The sequence below is a fragment of the Salminus brasiliensis genome, chromosome 6 (assembly GCF_030463535.1).
Source record: "Salminus brasiliensis chromosome 6, fSalBra1.hap2, whole genome shotgun sequence".
Classification (NCBI taxonomy): Eukaryota; Metazoa; Chordata; class Actinopteri; order Characiformes; family Bryconidae; genus Salminus; species Salminus brasiliensis.
The window spans coordinates 11,391,021-11,407,444 of NC_132883.1; the positions used below are offsets into that span (position 1 = coordinate 11,391,021).

At 41.6% G+C, this 16,424-nt stretch overlaps 1 protein-coding gene across 1 annotated transcript in view; it reads left to right on the top strand.

Moving 5' to 3' along the window:
* The window catches only part of cttnbp2nlb (CTTNBP2 N-terminal like b), a 40,059-nt gene that overhangs the window by 15,385 nt on the left and 8,250 nt on the right, over positions 1-16,424 (top strand). The window contains exons 3-4 of the mRNA XM_072681621.1: positions 14,698-14,946; positions 16,224-16,331. Coding sequence (XP_072537722.1) covers positions 14,698-14,946; positions 16,224-16,331 — 357 coding nt within the window. The remainder of the gene's footprint in view (positions 1-14,697; positions 14,947-16,223; positions 16,332-16,424) is intronic.

A 16,424-nucleotide genomic window follows, 5' to 3' on the forward strand; every position in this document is an offset into this window, starting at 1 on the left:
AAGAGGGGGTTCTTCAAGGGTTCTTTAGGAAAGGCAGTGTTATATAACATCTCATGACAACTCAAAGAACCATCCAGATGCTTAAATGGTTCTGTTCTTGGTTGAAGCGTTCATCAGATTTGGAAAATAGATGGTTCTGTAAAGAATCTTTGAAAAATAAGGGTTCTATATAGCATCCAAAAGGGGTTCCACTGTTCCACTGTAAGACAAAGAACTCTTTGTCAGTAATATTTTGAGCCCTTTTGTCTTGGAGTGTATGAATGGCCATTGTTCAGTTAGGCAGGCCTACTTCATAGTCTGATTTATAAATTATGTTGCAATATTTTGGCCTTTGCAAAACAGATCTCACAGGAAGCTGCAATAAACAAACAACCCTCTCATCTGTTTTTGTTTTTTTTATCCATTAAGCATCCTGGTCTATCTCAGACCTTCCAAACGAGCATCCTATGCGTTTCAAGGCACTGGTGTGTTCCAACAATCGCAGTATAGCAACATACCTGCAGTGATTCTGTCTAGGGGGTTTTGAGAATGCTGAGCCAGCTATTCTTATTTTTTTAATCTGATTGGCCAAATTGCTGAATTAGTTTTTTTGAGAGCATCATTATTCCTAGAAGAACGCATGTCAGTATAGTTGTCAGGATAAGAGCCAGTAGATACTTGATTTCTAATGTAGTTGATATTGACAGCCCAGTCTAATAAGTATATTTCTGTTAGTTATAATGAGTTATAATGAGTATAGGTGGGAGATAGTGATGAGAAATTGATTTACTCACACACACAGCTGACAGCTGAGTACTAGCCACTGGGGTGGCACAGTTGCATTGCTCGTGTGTGTGTGTGTGTGTTTGTCAATATGAATGGACAGATTCGCCTTCAGGCCCCCAGTTACAATACACTGCTGCCATTTCCTTGTCTCTCTCTCTCTCTCTCTCACGCACACTCTCTCGAGCACACACACACACACACACACACAAACACACTTGTTATACTATATGTAATGAGAGCTGCTATTGATCCTTGTATAATTGTACCAGAGTAATGCTATACCGACACCTAAACCTAATCCTAACCCTAAACCTACTTACCCTTATCTAAACCCTAACACATAATCAAATTAAGCCTAAATCTAACCCTAAGCATAATTATACAAACCCTAAACCTAAACCTAACCGTAAGCCCACTAACCCTAATCTTAGCCCTAACCTACCTCAACCCTGTTGTCTGTAGTCTTAATCCTTATTTTAACACTAATAATAACCTTAATCCAAACCCTAAGCAGAACCACACTAAGCTTTAACCTAGCCCTCATCATAATTATACAAACCCTAAACCCAACCCTAACCATACTAGACCCAACCCTAAACCACACCATAACCATGACCCTACTAACCCTAATCTTAATCCTAGCCATAGGCATATAAAACCTAAACGTCCGTTTAAACCTGATACCTCTAATTTTAACCCCAACCAGAGTTAAGACTGGAGTTTTATATATATATATATATAGGAAGACTTACTCTAGACCTAACCCATCAGTAACCCCAACATTCAGATCAGTGTCTCAAAGTTCATCTTTCTGCTTTTCATTTTTAAACTTAAAAAACAATTAACACACACACACACACACACACTCACTCACACAGGCCTTAATTAGCATGGACTAGCAGTGTCTGCGTGCTGCTTTGGGATTAGCATTATTCACTGATGTTTTCTTTTTTCATGCTGGAGGCCGTACTTTACCCTTCATAACCCCTCTAAGCCCTACTTTTACCACCCTGCCCCAGGCAGCAGTGTGTGTGTGTGTATGTGTGTGTGTGAGAGAGAGCGAGAGAAAGACAGAGACAGAGAAAGAGAGATTACTGTTCTTTACTATCTGCCTCTGTGTAAAAGGGCACTTCTCACAGTAGAGACATTCAGAGGCCCTAAAGGCTCTTGGGACTTTTAGGCTCTAATGGAGCTGTGCATGTGCATGTGCATGTGTATGTGTGTATATATGTGTGTGTGTGTGTGTGTGTGTCAGAGAGTACACGTCTGTTGGTCTCACGCTGAATCCATGCTCTCCTCTGTTTCCTGTTAGGCACGGTTTCCTGCCCTTTGCCTCCCTGTGTGGCATTCTGGGAATGTGTTTTTTTGTTTTGTTTGCTTGCAGCGAGCGGAAGGAAGTAGTGTGTGTGACGTGACCTGACCTGAATGCCACAGAGTCCTATCTCTCCACCTCACACACTCATCACTGACGAATAGGGGTGTAAAGATTTTGAGGCATTGTGACCTGGTCTGAAAGATCCAGCTGCCTCATGTTGGGAATGATAGGAGCAGTTATGCTAGTAGTGAATCCCTAAACTGGACACTCATTAATGGCTGTGTGAACATTTCTGTTCAGCGTAACCAAGTGAAGTCAGCCTATCATCGCTGTCACGCAACATTTTAATCTGGCAGTTGTTCCTTATACTGTGTCCAGATTTCATGGTAAATGGACCAATAAAAATGCCCCAAAATGACCTTTGGACTATAAATTTTTCTTTTATATAACGCCGTCATTTTGACGTTTTTATTTTTTTTGTGTAACTGCAACAATAAACAAGCTTTGTTAAACTATTTGGACAAAAGTATTGGGACACCTTCTCATTCATTGTTTCTTTCAAAATCAAGGTTAGAAAGAAAAAAGAGTTTATCCAGCTTTTGTTGGGATAACTGTCCACTGTCCAGGGAAGAGTAGATTTTGGAGCATTGATGAGAGGATTTGATTGCATTCAGCGACAAGAGTGTTGGGAAAGTCAGGATGGTTCATTGCAACACTGTCAGGCAAAAATCTTGCATCTCCAAAACATACATTTTCCAGGAAAAAAGTAGTCAGTTTTAGAAGTTTAAGGTAAAAACTGGAGCATTTCTATTGGTCTGTTCATCATGAATTTTCAACACAATGTAAAGCTGTCAGGTTGACACAATGTACACAAACTGTCAGATTCACATTCTGTGAAAACGTCAAAAACAACAAAAAAGGAGATACATGGTTTGTGCAGGACAGCAATGTGAAGTCTTGGGAGTCAAGTACAGTTTTCAAAGCTGGTGAATTGTCTGAAAAAAATGAAACATGATGATAAAAAATGCTGTCAATTCTTTTAAATGGTCCAAAATTCTCTTATAAACTCGCTGTTGAGTTGGAGACACAAGCTTTTCTCACGACAGTGACATTATCCTCCTTCTGCTGTTGTTGGAAACCTGAAGTGGCTCAAATCATGTCCAAACAAATAGATCCGTTAGCACAGCGTGACTCATCCATTCTTTCTTTATTTCAGATCAGACCTGTTTTAGAGGCTAAAATCCTTCGAGGCATGAGTTACTAGAAAGATACACGCTGAAGGATTGCCTTAAAAGGCCAGCAGGCGTCCAGTTGAGCGAAATAAGGACGAGAGAGGGAGAGAAAGCATGAGAAGGAGATAGTAGAGAGAGAAAGATATCAGGAGAGCAACACAGGGAGAGAGAGTTAAGACAGAGAGAAAAGAGAGAGAGAGAGAGAGAGAGAGAGAGAGAGAGAGAGAGAGAGAGAGTGAGAGAGAAGGAAAAGAAAGTACCCCCATGTTTGGTCATGGTGGCAGTCTATGTTTCTTTGCCTCTGGCATGGCACGGCACACCCCCAGGGCAAAATGGGGAATTTCTCTGCTCTGAAAGGCCTGGAATGTATTTGTGTGTGTGTGAGCTGTGGGGTTCGCTCAGTGTTGATTTGCTTCCAGGAACACGCTGGAAGCCACTTCATCTCCTACGGCAACAGCACGCCCAGTTCTCCCAGTAACCGCTGTGTCACCAAGTAAACATCTATTTCCAAGGAACTCACGTAACTTCTACTGACACTGTATCTCACGTGCCTATGACATATTATTATATATGACATATATATGACACATTATTATATATCTTATCTGAACAGTCTTATCTAGTGTTTACCTGTGAGAACACAGACAGTCGACAGCTGCGAAGTATTTGAATCAGTGCCGTCTCCCAATAGAGGCATGTTATCTTTGGTTTTCATTGTCTGTGTGTGTCTTTCATTGTCTGCAGTGGGATGTTTTGAGACAATACAGTGGTTAAAACATTGCTAGTAATAATGAAAGAATGATTACATTTTACATTTTATACAATTTGAAAAAGCAATTCCAAACATTCGATCTATGCCACGTTTGCTTTTGTAAGTAAGAGATTTTTATAATGACTCGCTTCTGGAAAAAAAAAAAAAGTTTTTGTTGGGTGTATCCTGCTAAAGCTGGTCAAGCTGGTTAATCTGGTTGATCATTTAGCTCTTGACCAGCATAGTGTGTGTTTTATTTGATTTATATATGATTTATCTGATCTACCTCCATTTTTACCAAGTTAGTGAACTAGTAACTTGACTAAGACTAAGCTTGATGACAAGCATGAACAAGCTGGTCAACCAGTCTGACCACCATGATTTACATTTACATTTAAGGCATTTAGCAGACGCTCTTATCCAAAATGACTTGCTATTTACCCAAGAATAACCTCAACTAGTTTGAATAGGCTAAAACTAAAAACAAATACCTCTAAGTTTAGACACTACTAAACACAAGTCAATAAGGTGACCACTCTACTATTCGCCCAAGTACTGTCGGAAGAGGTGGGTCTTCAGTCTGCATTTGAAGACAGCGAGCGACTCTGCCGTTCGGACACCCAGGGGAAGCTCGTTCCACCACTTTGGTGCCAGGACAGAAAAATGACCACACAAGTCCATCAGTATAACCTGCTTGGTGAAGTTTGGGCTGAACTTGTTTGCTTACCAGACTACCAGACTGAACATCGCCTGACTGGCCAGCTTTTCAACTACCTTGACCATCAAAGACCAGACTAGACCATCTGAAACCATCTATCAGCTTTTGGTTATTCAGCAGTGTATAGTCTTATAGTCATTGACGGAAAACTTGTGAAGTATATAAGTCAATGCAGACAAAATATGTGATTACATTTAAATAATCTACTAGGACAGAAGCAGGACAGGGGATCTTAAAAGTCTTTATACCTTTCCTAGACAACTACCTTGCAACCAAAAATCCAACTGAATGGGATGTACAGTATAATATTTGGGCTGGAGTTGAAACCTCCAGGAAGGTAGTTCTGCAGGTGCAGGGTTGGAGATCACAGCTCTATGGAAAGAAAAGCGGTTGTGTTTCTGTATTGAGTCATGCACATCAATGTGGTGAGCTATGTGTTTCTGAATGACATCATGGTGGAGGTGGTGAGGACAGATATAAGCACCTAGACACAGAGTCCATACTCACATAGGGTTTCTTTAAGTAAGTCACATAGGGAAATGTGTGATTACATGAAGGTAATGTTGAATCTCAGGCCTTTTTTCATGCCTTTCTCGCTGTAAGAGTATACAGTTAAAATATTTCAGGCATTTCTTGCTTTGAACTCGAACAGAATCATTTGTGGTATTTGTGACAGCTATATTTGCATAATTGCTAGGTGCACACACTTGTGCTTTAAATTCTTTGGATAGTCTAAAAAAAACGAGTGGGTTGATTGGTTAAGTTTTTAGGAGTCACACACCCTCATGCTGGTTGGGTATTTGTGTCAGATGGCGTAATAGTGTAAGTGTGAATCTAAAGGGGATGTTGTTCTTGTCTGTACTCGCCTAGTCTTTCTCTCTCTCTAATTCAGTGATTAGTGCTCCTCCACTTACGTAGGTTATTAACCAGTGTTATAACCACAGGTACTGTGGGGAAGGTCTGTTGTGACGGCTGTGATACAAAGGGATGCCCTTGTTTTGGTATATATGTTTGTCATGTTTTCTTTACCCAAACGAGGGCATCCCTTTGTATCAGAGCCGTCACCGACTCACACACACACACACACTGTAAAATATGTAAAGGCAGGCCAACCCAGAATGGTAAAGTAAGTGATTTATGTAGCGTTTCTTGAGTTAACTTGGCTCATTTTAGTTACAAGTTCGCATAATTCACATTTTTTACTTCTGCATCTCAGTTTGGTCAACAATACATATTAAGTTGAGCCTCAGAAACATTAGAAAATGAGCTGCAGCTGATATTGATTAAATATTTTGTAAGACATTTAGTCTGTGTTGCTCCCCCTCAATCTGTTCACTGCTTATTCCCATCTGTAGGTTGGAACTCCCCCTATCACAATGTGGGAGGTGACCATGGAGAGCTGACCATGGAGAGCTGTGGTGTTGATCTCTTCACAAGCTGGCTGTTAGACAGTTGCACCACCCTAGATTTAGTGTGATTTCACAGCTCTAGCGAGAAGATCATGAGTTTAAATCCCAGCAAGGACTCTCTTTTGTTAAATGCCTTCCAGTCTGGAGATGGCGTTGTGTGATAGGGGGCATTCTAACCTACAGATGGAAGTAAACAGATTAAGGGGGGAAAAACCCCACAAAAGATTGTTCAGCTGTAGCTCATGCCCTAATGTTAAGGCTAGAACTTAAAAAATGTGAATTAGGAGAACTTGTGACTAAGGTAAGTTAGCTCAAAAAACGCTCAGTAATCAGTTAATTTATCTTTATCTTCTTTATCGCCTGACTTAAAAAAGGCTAAAAATGCGGGAGAACCATAAGAGTTTAAAATGTCCCACAGGACAGGGCAGCATTACACACACTCTATCTGCCTTCCTTCCTGCTCCCTCTCTTTTTTTCCCTCTTCTTCCGCTCTCTCTCTCTCTCTCTCTCTCTGACCCTAGGATAAGGTGCTACAAAAACAGTAAAACTGGGCCAGACAGAGAAAGAAAGAGACAGCATAGCTCTATGCCCCAGAGTACAGTAATTATGCTGTAATGATGTGGAGTAATGCTTTACACTCATCCTAAGAAAATAAACAGCTGTCTCTTGGTGGTCTGAGACTGTAAACCATCATCATCCAATCAGAGGCACACCCAGTTCATTCACCCAGTACCAGAAGCCACAACCAACCCTACTGTGTACTCTAATCTCGTTTACCAATTCATACTATAGGCCACAAACTCCAAACTCGCACTGTTTCGCAGCAGGAACCCATTAAGAACTGTTTGGGTTTTCTATGGTGTAGTGTGTAACACGCCTGCACCAGATTGTGTGTATGTCTTCTTTCAAATTAGCTCGTTAGGGAGGACCTGGGGGTGTGTTTCTGAGCTTGTTTAAACGTGCTGAAGGGCAGAGCTTTGGTAGACGTCCCTAAACACTGAAGCTTTGACTGCTTATCTGACCTGGCAAATGGGTCACTGATAGTTCAGTGTGTCTGTATCTGGAACAACCAATATGAACCAATGGCAATGGTCCAAAGCTGTTCAGAGTAAAATCAACAGCACACACAGTTCTCCTAGTAACTGATTATTCTCAAAGTAAGCATCTACTTGCAAAAAAAAAAAATCCCATAACTCCTAGCTCACACTATAACTCATATGCGTGTTATCAGAACAGTCTTATCTAGTGTTTATGTGTGAGAACACAGGCAGTGGACAGCTGTGAGGTGTTAGAATCAGCGCAGTCTACTCCCAGTCGGGGAATATTATGTTTGGTAGTTATTGCCAGTGTGTGTGATGGTCTGCAGTGTGCGCTATGTGGAATGATTTGAGGTGCAGTGTTATAATAGCGTCTATTATGTTTGTGGACAGCCTTTCTAATGAATGCATTCAACTTCTTTAGGTCGCACCCGCTGCTGACACAGATGTGCAAATGCACACAATCAGATTGTCTAGTCCCTGGAGAGCAGTATTGCTAGTCGAATAGGACTGTGAGCCATGGAGCATTGAAACTGTGCTCTCTGAAATGATGGTGCTCTGTCCAATACTTCTGGGATGAGTTTGGGAGTTGATGGTGATGAGGTGGGGTGGTGATGCAATCAAATAAAAGGCCTTCACTGGACAGTAGAGACATCTACTTTAACAAAAGCAGGATAAACTCTTTTTTTAATACCTTTGTTTTTGAAAGAAACAGTGGTGTCCCAATACTTTTGTCCATGTATATATAAATATAAGAAATATATTAAATAACAAACAAACATAAATGAAAGAACTACCTAGAAGCAGGATTTATGTCTGAGTTTAATTGTGTGTGTGTGTGTGTGTGTGTGTGTGTATTGCTGACAGTTTTCCCAGCCCTGCCTTGACCTAAACATTACTGCACCTGCAGTCCACATCTGGGCTCATTTTGAGTAAGAGAGCCAGAGAAAGAGAGAGAGAGAAAGAGAGAGAGAAAGGGAGAGAGGCCTGATTGCTCTAATCTAATTGCAGGAAGTGCCCAACATTACCCGCGCCTGTCTTTTGCCGTTGGCGAAAAGCCATAACGCAGACCCTGTTAATACTTTTAGAGCACATTGTTGAAAACACATGATAAAACGTACAATGCCAGCCTTATACTACTCCCTCCCACTGTGTAACTGATAGTATATCTCTGGAACTGTGGAAGCAGGTGGTTTGGTTGATTACATCAGTTGGGGGGTTTGTTGGTTGTATCACACCAGTTGCATTACATTTTGACCACAATTCTGGCTTGGAAAGTGTTTGATGAAACAGGCATACAGACATAAACAAATAAACAGTAATTTGGTACAGATCGAAAAAGATCAGGTTGGCCTGTAACCTCTGCTGTTAAAAAAAACTGCTTTTATTACAGATAGAAACACAGAGTAGTCAAGACCTTTACAGTGTAGCTTACTGAACTGCACACTTCGCTTTCTAGCAGTGACGTTTGCTATCTATCGTCCTTCTGCATTCATTAGCTAGTGATGAAAAGAAGACAACCCAAACAGCCCACGTCCCAAAATCCACCCAAAGCAGGTCCAATGTCCAGGCACTTACTGTCACATGAGTTAGTTTGGTTACTTACAGTAATGTCAGTTAGATCAGTTTGTACTGTAATTGCACTGTTTGGGTCCAGGACAGTTATTTCATTTTCAAACACCACTTCTACTTGTGCACTGGGGCACAGTCATGCTAGGACAGAAAAGGGCCTTCCCCAATATTTCTGTACAATATGTAGCTATATTGAACCTGGTTCCAGGTTTCTTCTGGATGTCCCCAGCCAGCATGTGGATTTGTTCAATTCCGTCACCAGCTCAACATTTAACACCTCTGAGCACTGATTATCAAACCAGGCATTGGATAATACCTATAATTAATTCTCCCATGAGGAGAGCTCTGGAGATGTTACATCACAGTGATGTAAAACCTCTACTTTCTGTATTAATGTTATTTGTATTTACTCTAATATTAGTGTTTTTCAGAGCTTATAACCACTTACTGCCCAGATAATGAGCTGTTCTGATTTTCACTGTTGCCTAAACTATTGCAAAATGCTGTATTTGTGGCTTTATCTTCATGGGTTGTCACATGGGTCTGCCCTTTCATTACTATTATAATAGAACTCTTAATAGTTCAGGCCCTTCTTGTAGCATAGTTTGACACAGAATAAAAAAGTCAAGAAGACTTGGAGCTGCAGGTTTGACAGGTGGAGTGGCAGTAAGAAAGCCATTGCTAAGATGGCAAAATAAGAAAAGGAGGCTTGCCTGAGCCGCTGCTGAAATTGAGGGTGTTCTAAAACGTTTAACCGGTAGTGTGTGTATATGTGCTTTCATTTTGTAAGTGTGTGTTGTGGGAGATTCCTCATCCCTGTACTCAGCCCTCAGGTCGGCCGCTCTCGCCCGGTACGCAGCCTGTAATCAGGCTGAGTGTCTGAGTACCCTCAGTGTTCCACTGTTCCGCTGCAGATGTTTTTCGGAGTCCGTGGTTAGGACGGTTTAGGTCATTCCCACAGATTTCCCCACCCATTGAGAGTACACGTTCCAGAGAGAGAGAGAAGAAAAGAAAAAGAGAGAGAGGGTGTGTAGGGGGGGGGTTTGGTGGGCTGTAACTGGACTCTGTGCTTACCTGGTTGCTATGGTTACAGCTGCAGGCTTTTTTATGCTGATCACTACCCAGACACAGCTGTCTGAAAGGTAACACCTTGTCCTATGAGGAAGAAAGAAAAAAAAAGACCAAGGTGTAATGGGTTCATGACCAACTCGCTGTCAGGCCATTAGAACACAGTCATATTATTAGAACACAACTTAAAAGTACCTTATTAGCCTCTAATTATAAGCTTTAATTGTTAAATAAAAAAAAAATGAGTATTCAGACTTGAATTCAGACAGAATAGAAATTTGAGTTTAACAAATATTATAAATTAAGGCGTAAATAAAGAAATAAGTGAAATCCAATGAAAAAACAAAGTTGACATACCACGTCAAGCAGACAAGCAAGTAAACACAATAGGCACAGCAAAAATGATCAAGGTCATGTCCATATACTGTACAATGCTAAGTCGATAACGTCATAATCGTGACAGGCCTCAACACATCGGCCCTTTGATTGGACACCAGTGGTAGTCTTTCACTAAAACATACACTCATAAAAGAACTATTAAAGTAAATAAATCAATAACATACAGACTTTGTTCCCGAGACTGGCATGATCAGTCAAACGAGGAGAGAAGCGCTGGCTCGTAAAGTCAGCTTACACATTACACACACACCCTTTCTTTTTCTCTCCGAGTGTGTCCTGTAATCTTGGAATTACGTTCTTTGTTTGTGGAGCCAGACGAGCGACAGAGTGAGAGAGAATGGGGCGGGGGGGTGTTAGTTGGGGGGTGTTGGGGGGAGGCAGATGAAGAAAGAATGATTGTGGCAGTCGACTCATTTGTGTTTCATCTGAAGGAGAGATGTGAGCAGAAAAGAATGCTACAGAGAAGATGAATAAGAGGAATGGTTCAAAAAATATGTGGAGGGATCAGGTCACCTCACTCAGCTAAATAATATTATAACACTGCACATAACCAAGATGCAGTGCAAGGGTCTTTGCAAGCATTAAAGCTAATATTAGACACAAAAAAAAGTAAATCGGAACACACATAGCTGTGGCTATTAAAGATAGTCTACTTGTGAATAACGGCAATGTGTTATTCCATTCATTCCAAATCATTTAGACCTCTGCATTTTTAGAATCCGGAAATGAAGGCTGTTGTCTCATTTTTATCACATTGCCTAAAACCCAAATGCTCTAAATTGGCATTGCTTTTGTAGGAGGCTGTATGGACTGTGGTGTTACAAGTATGCTCTGGTGTTACATTTCAGTCCCAGATTTTACATATAGTCTTAGATATTACTGTTAGCTGCTGATGTTACATTAAAGATCTGATTCTACAGCTCTGATGTTACATACAAACTTTGACGTTACATATAGTCTCAGGTGTTATAATAATAACTGATACTATAGCTTTGATGTTACATATAGTCTCAGATGTTACACATAGGCCCTGATGTTACATATATGATCTGAAACCACAGCTCTGATGTTTCATATAGTCTTAGATGTTACATTTAGGCTCTGATGTTATATTAAAGATCTGATACTACAGCCCTGATGTTACAAACAAGCTCTGATGTCACATATAGTCTCAGATGTTACATTGTAAGAATTGATACTACGGCTCTGAAGTTACATACGAACTCTGATGTTACCTTTAGGCTCTAATGTTACATGTAGGTTGTGATGTTACGCACTGATTCTTCAGACTGAAAATGTTAGCAGTAGGACAATTTGCAGCAACAGATATTCAGGTATGTTACAGCAGGTTGGAAAAGCAGTAAAGACTTTAAGTAGACTTAACTAGAACTCCCCTAATGCTCCAGCTTTTTTCTTGTATCCCATCTCCCAACACACAGACATAGAACAAAAATGTGGACTGTCTTAGTGACTCTGAAAACTGGGTTAAGAGACACTGTCTGAAACAAAATGTGGTTAGCTAGCATTAGCAGGTGGCATCTAAAGAGAGGTTGAATTTTCTCATGCCCACTGCACATTGATGTGCACATAAAGTTTGTTTTAAAATAAAAAAAAACATTAATAGGATGAATTTTTTTGGTATCTTTATTGACCAGAAGGTGTTTGCTATCCTTAATGTCACAGAATTTCCATATCAGTCCATTCCTTTTCTGATCTCTTGGTCTCCACCAGCCTATTCCTTTACATTTAGCTCTAGACAATAAACCCCCACCCCACCATGGGGCCCTGTTACCCTACCACAGACACCCTGTGAGTGTGTGTGTTCTTCATCTCTCCTGTGTGGCTTTCCATCTGCCAATTCATTCAGTATGGACACCCCATCTTGCCCTACCAAATTAGTCACAATGTCCCAGGTTTCAGCACACACACATACACAGGCATACACACACAGACACACACACTTGAGCCCTCACAGCTGCTCCTTTTGTGCTCCCTTCTGTGTCGGTGACCCTCTCTCCCCCAGGGAAGGTTTAACACCTGCCCGTGTGTTTGAGGGCAGGGTAGTAGCTTGTGCGAGTGTGTAATTGGGAGGAGGAGGGGGGATGGGGGTAATTATTTGGGAAACAGGACCTTATAGAGGCCAGGCTGCATCATGCTGATCTCTGGATGAGTGTGTGGAGGTTCATAGAATGTGTGTCTCGGCACCTGGTTTGGGTTAAACGAGTGTAGAGATGCGTGTTGTTCTTGGCAGCGGCCCGTAGAAGGCCATCCTGTCCCTCCTTTTTCCTCTCTGTCTTTCATTCTATCCCTCTTTCATCCTGCTGCTCTTTCCCCTCTCTCACTGTTTCCACTCTTCCTCCTCTTCTCTCTCTGTCTTTTTTCCTGCTGAGTTCAGGCCTCAGGATATAAAGCTGCTACACTTCAAAGTCTAACCCCAGTCACACACTGAGTTTTTACAGTTTTTAAACCAGACACTTTTGTACTCTTACTCATGTGGGATTTTTTTTTCTAGACTACTCAAGTTATTTAAAATCATTTAAAGCAACATTACGTAGCATTTCCACCTTAAAACAGCGGCTTCAGAATCATGCTGATGCTCCACTGACCTGTTATTGGGAGAACAGCCCCTCTATCATTCACACTCTGGACTATACGTAACTTTGGTGAACCTGGCAGAAGGGATATTGCTTGTGAGAACTGCGCAACGCCGTGTAGCACCAGTCATATTTGTGTAAAATCCTGTAAAATTACTCTGCCACACATGCTTCTTTTCATCACTTTCAGCGATGCTTATGCATAGAAGCACGTCCTCCCAGCAATGCACTAAAATCTAGTAGCCTTCCCTGGACAGTAGAGACAGTTACTCCGACAAACAAAGCAGGATAAACTTGTTTTTAATACTTTGATTTTGGAAGAAGCAATAAATGAGCAGGTGTTCCAATACTTTTGTCCATATAGTGTGGATTAGAAAAGAGGATACCACAGGGTGTACTCCACCACTAGCATTTGGAACCACTAATGTAGACATACTGTACTTTGTACATGAAGCTTCTGCGGGTGGAAAAGCCATACGAACAAAGGGCTGTAATTGGATAAGTGGTAGATCAGCAGGTTTGTTTGTGCACATCTGTGAGCACTAAAAAAGGTGGGGAGGGTACATAAACTGAATGAGGTAATGTTTGATTTAACTGTGTATACATTTTCTATATATATTACATTCCAGTCCCCTCTAAATGCCCATGGCCTGCCCTCACACTCTGACAGGCCAGATATATAGATAGACTCAAAACTGTAAGCATTGACAGCTCTTTGCCTGCAGCATGCAGTGACATCACTAACGCGGCAGTGCCGGTTTCAACTCGAAATGGTTCCCGGGCAGAATGAAGTCAAGCTCCGCTCATCAGCGGTTCAGCTCTTTCACACTGTCACACTGGAAAAACGTCAGAAAGTGACATGACTCACGTAACCACAGGCCAAAGCTCTACAAGCCGCTTTGGAAAATACTACAGATGATGTCATTCAGGTTTTAGTTGCCTTCTTCGCAAATGTAACTTCATTAATTAGTTACCATAATGTACTTATTGCACTTCCTTTCACCCAGTCACATGGCCTATAGACTTCAGGCTATGCGCACACATACACACACACACACACACACACACACACACACACACACACACACACACACTGACATGTATAGCTGGCTTAACCCTTAAGTCTATTAACTCTTAAGAGTCTTTTGGTGACACTATTCAAAGGCAATTATGTAATTACATATTTAACTACAAAGCCAGTTTAGGTTCTAATTACAGCCTAAATCGAAAGTTTTGAGTCTGCACTTCTTTTTGTACTCGTTTCAAAGTCAAGTCATCTCCAAATGTAAAGGCGTCCTCAAGGGACAGGGGCCGGCTTCACAAATGTTTTCCTGGATCTTAAGATAAATAACATGGAGTTCAATAGAATGTTGAAATGCAATTCTCCAAAAAACAAAAATATTTACTGGTTATTACACAGAAATATAATACTATGTAATTTACACATATTTATCGTTCTCTTAAAACAGCAAAATGATTCACCATGTAACCTTGAAATAATCCACTCCCAACACCTTGTTATACTATATTTATAAATATTTAAATAGAGCATTGGATTGGAGTTTTGCAACAAGACCCTTTATATCCTGCTTTACTTATGAACACAAATGTGTTTGATGAATGATAAAGCTCATTTGGGAAGCCCAGTTGGGTCCTAGTATCAGCACATATTAAACCCACTCAGAGCCCATGCCCAACTGGTAATCACCTAGCCCACATTCCACCCATGGAAATTGGAAATTGTATTGGAAATTATGAAATATTGGGTTGAGTTATTTTTTGTTTATTGGTGTAGTTATTTGTGGTCTCACCTGTGACCTTCTGACTTCTCTTCTAGGCGCAGCACCGAGATGCGTTTGTGCAGGAGCGGTACGGGCAGTATGACCTCAGTGACCCCTTCCTGGCCCTGCAGAGGGACAGTGAGGTGCTGCAGGGTCGAGAGCAGGGTCAGCCTCAGGATCACAGTGTCAGGGCCCAGGTCAGTCCAAACCCGCTGGCCGTGCTGAAGCTGGTGATGACCCACTGCAAACGCATGCAGGAGAAGATGATGGCACAGCTGGCAGCCGCTGAGCGCAGACACAGACGGGTAAGGGATAGTGGATAGTGTTTTTCAGCCGGTTCCAGCCATGAGACTACGCTCAACAGTACTTGTGGGAAACTCTACACTCTTAAAAGCAAAGGTTCTCTGGAATGGTGGTAGTGCTCCATCTAATACTTTTGGGATAATCTGGGGAGTTTGGGATGAGATTGGGTGGTGATCATTAAACATCCACACCCTACTAGAGCTCTTGCATTGCTGAATGCGATTAAATCCTCACAGCAATGCTCCAAAATCTGTCCCTCCCTGGACAGTTACTCCAACAAAAGCAGGATGAATTCTTTGAATACCTTTGATTATGGAAGAAACAATTAATGAGCAATGTCGCAATACTTTTGTCCATATAGCATAAGCCCTGGTCTGCTTTAGTGATGTAGATGAGTAGTACCAAAACTTTCATTACCTCTATACACTTCTGATTTCACAGAATACTGTGTGTGGGTGTGTGTGTATGTGTGTGTGTGTAAGCCTTAACCCTCCCCACCAAGATGAGTCCTGTGAACCGAAAGGAAACAATGGTGCTCCTGGGGTGAAGTGAGTGAGTGGGAGTGAGAGACAGGGAGTGTGTGTGTGAGAGAGAGATTGAGAGAGAGAGAGAGAGAGAGAGTAAATCCACGTGTATTGTCCCACCAGTGTACAGAGTTTTGTTTTGAGGGTTCAGTTCCACACAATGGCGCTGTTGTCATCGTGCTGACCTTGGGCTACAGAAGATCCCTCCCTGTTCATTTATTCTGTCCATCACTCCACATCCCAACTCTTCTTCATCTACCTTTTCTCTTTCTCTCTCTCTCTCCGTCTCTCTCGCTCTCTCTCTTTCTGGGGTGAGCAGGTTCTTGTGTTGAAGTGTCTTTGATTTATAAGCTTTAGCTGAAACTCGATCAGCCTGAATGGGTCATCAAAGAGCACAGCATGGCTTCCGGATGACCTCAATCCAGAGCAGGAATGTGTGTGTGTCTATGTGTGTGTGTGCGCGTGTGTGTATGCGAGATGGCAGCGGTGATGGACGAGTATGAAAGTTCAGTAAACGTGCACACACACGCACACATAGACACACCTACAGAATTGACATTCTATTTCTATAGAGGCACTCCTCCTTTCACCACATGGAGACAGACACACACACACACACACACACACATTTCCTTGGGCGGCATTATTTGTTTAAGATCTGTATTGGGCGATGCTAATGACACCATAACTGTATTTATGACTGATATGTACATATATGTTTGTGTGTGTGTGTGTGTGTGTATTTGTGTATGAAGGTCATTGCTGATCTGGAGGAAGAGAAACGGCGCCATGCCCAAGATACAGCTGAAGGTGATGATGTCACATACATGCTGGAGAAGGAAAGAGAGAGACTACTGCAGCAGGTAACCTGGCAACCGCACCAAAACCACAAACCAACAAACACCTGTATGCAGCACGCCATAAACATGTCATGCTGTGAGACACTGTAAACAGGA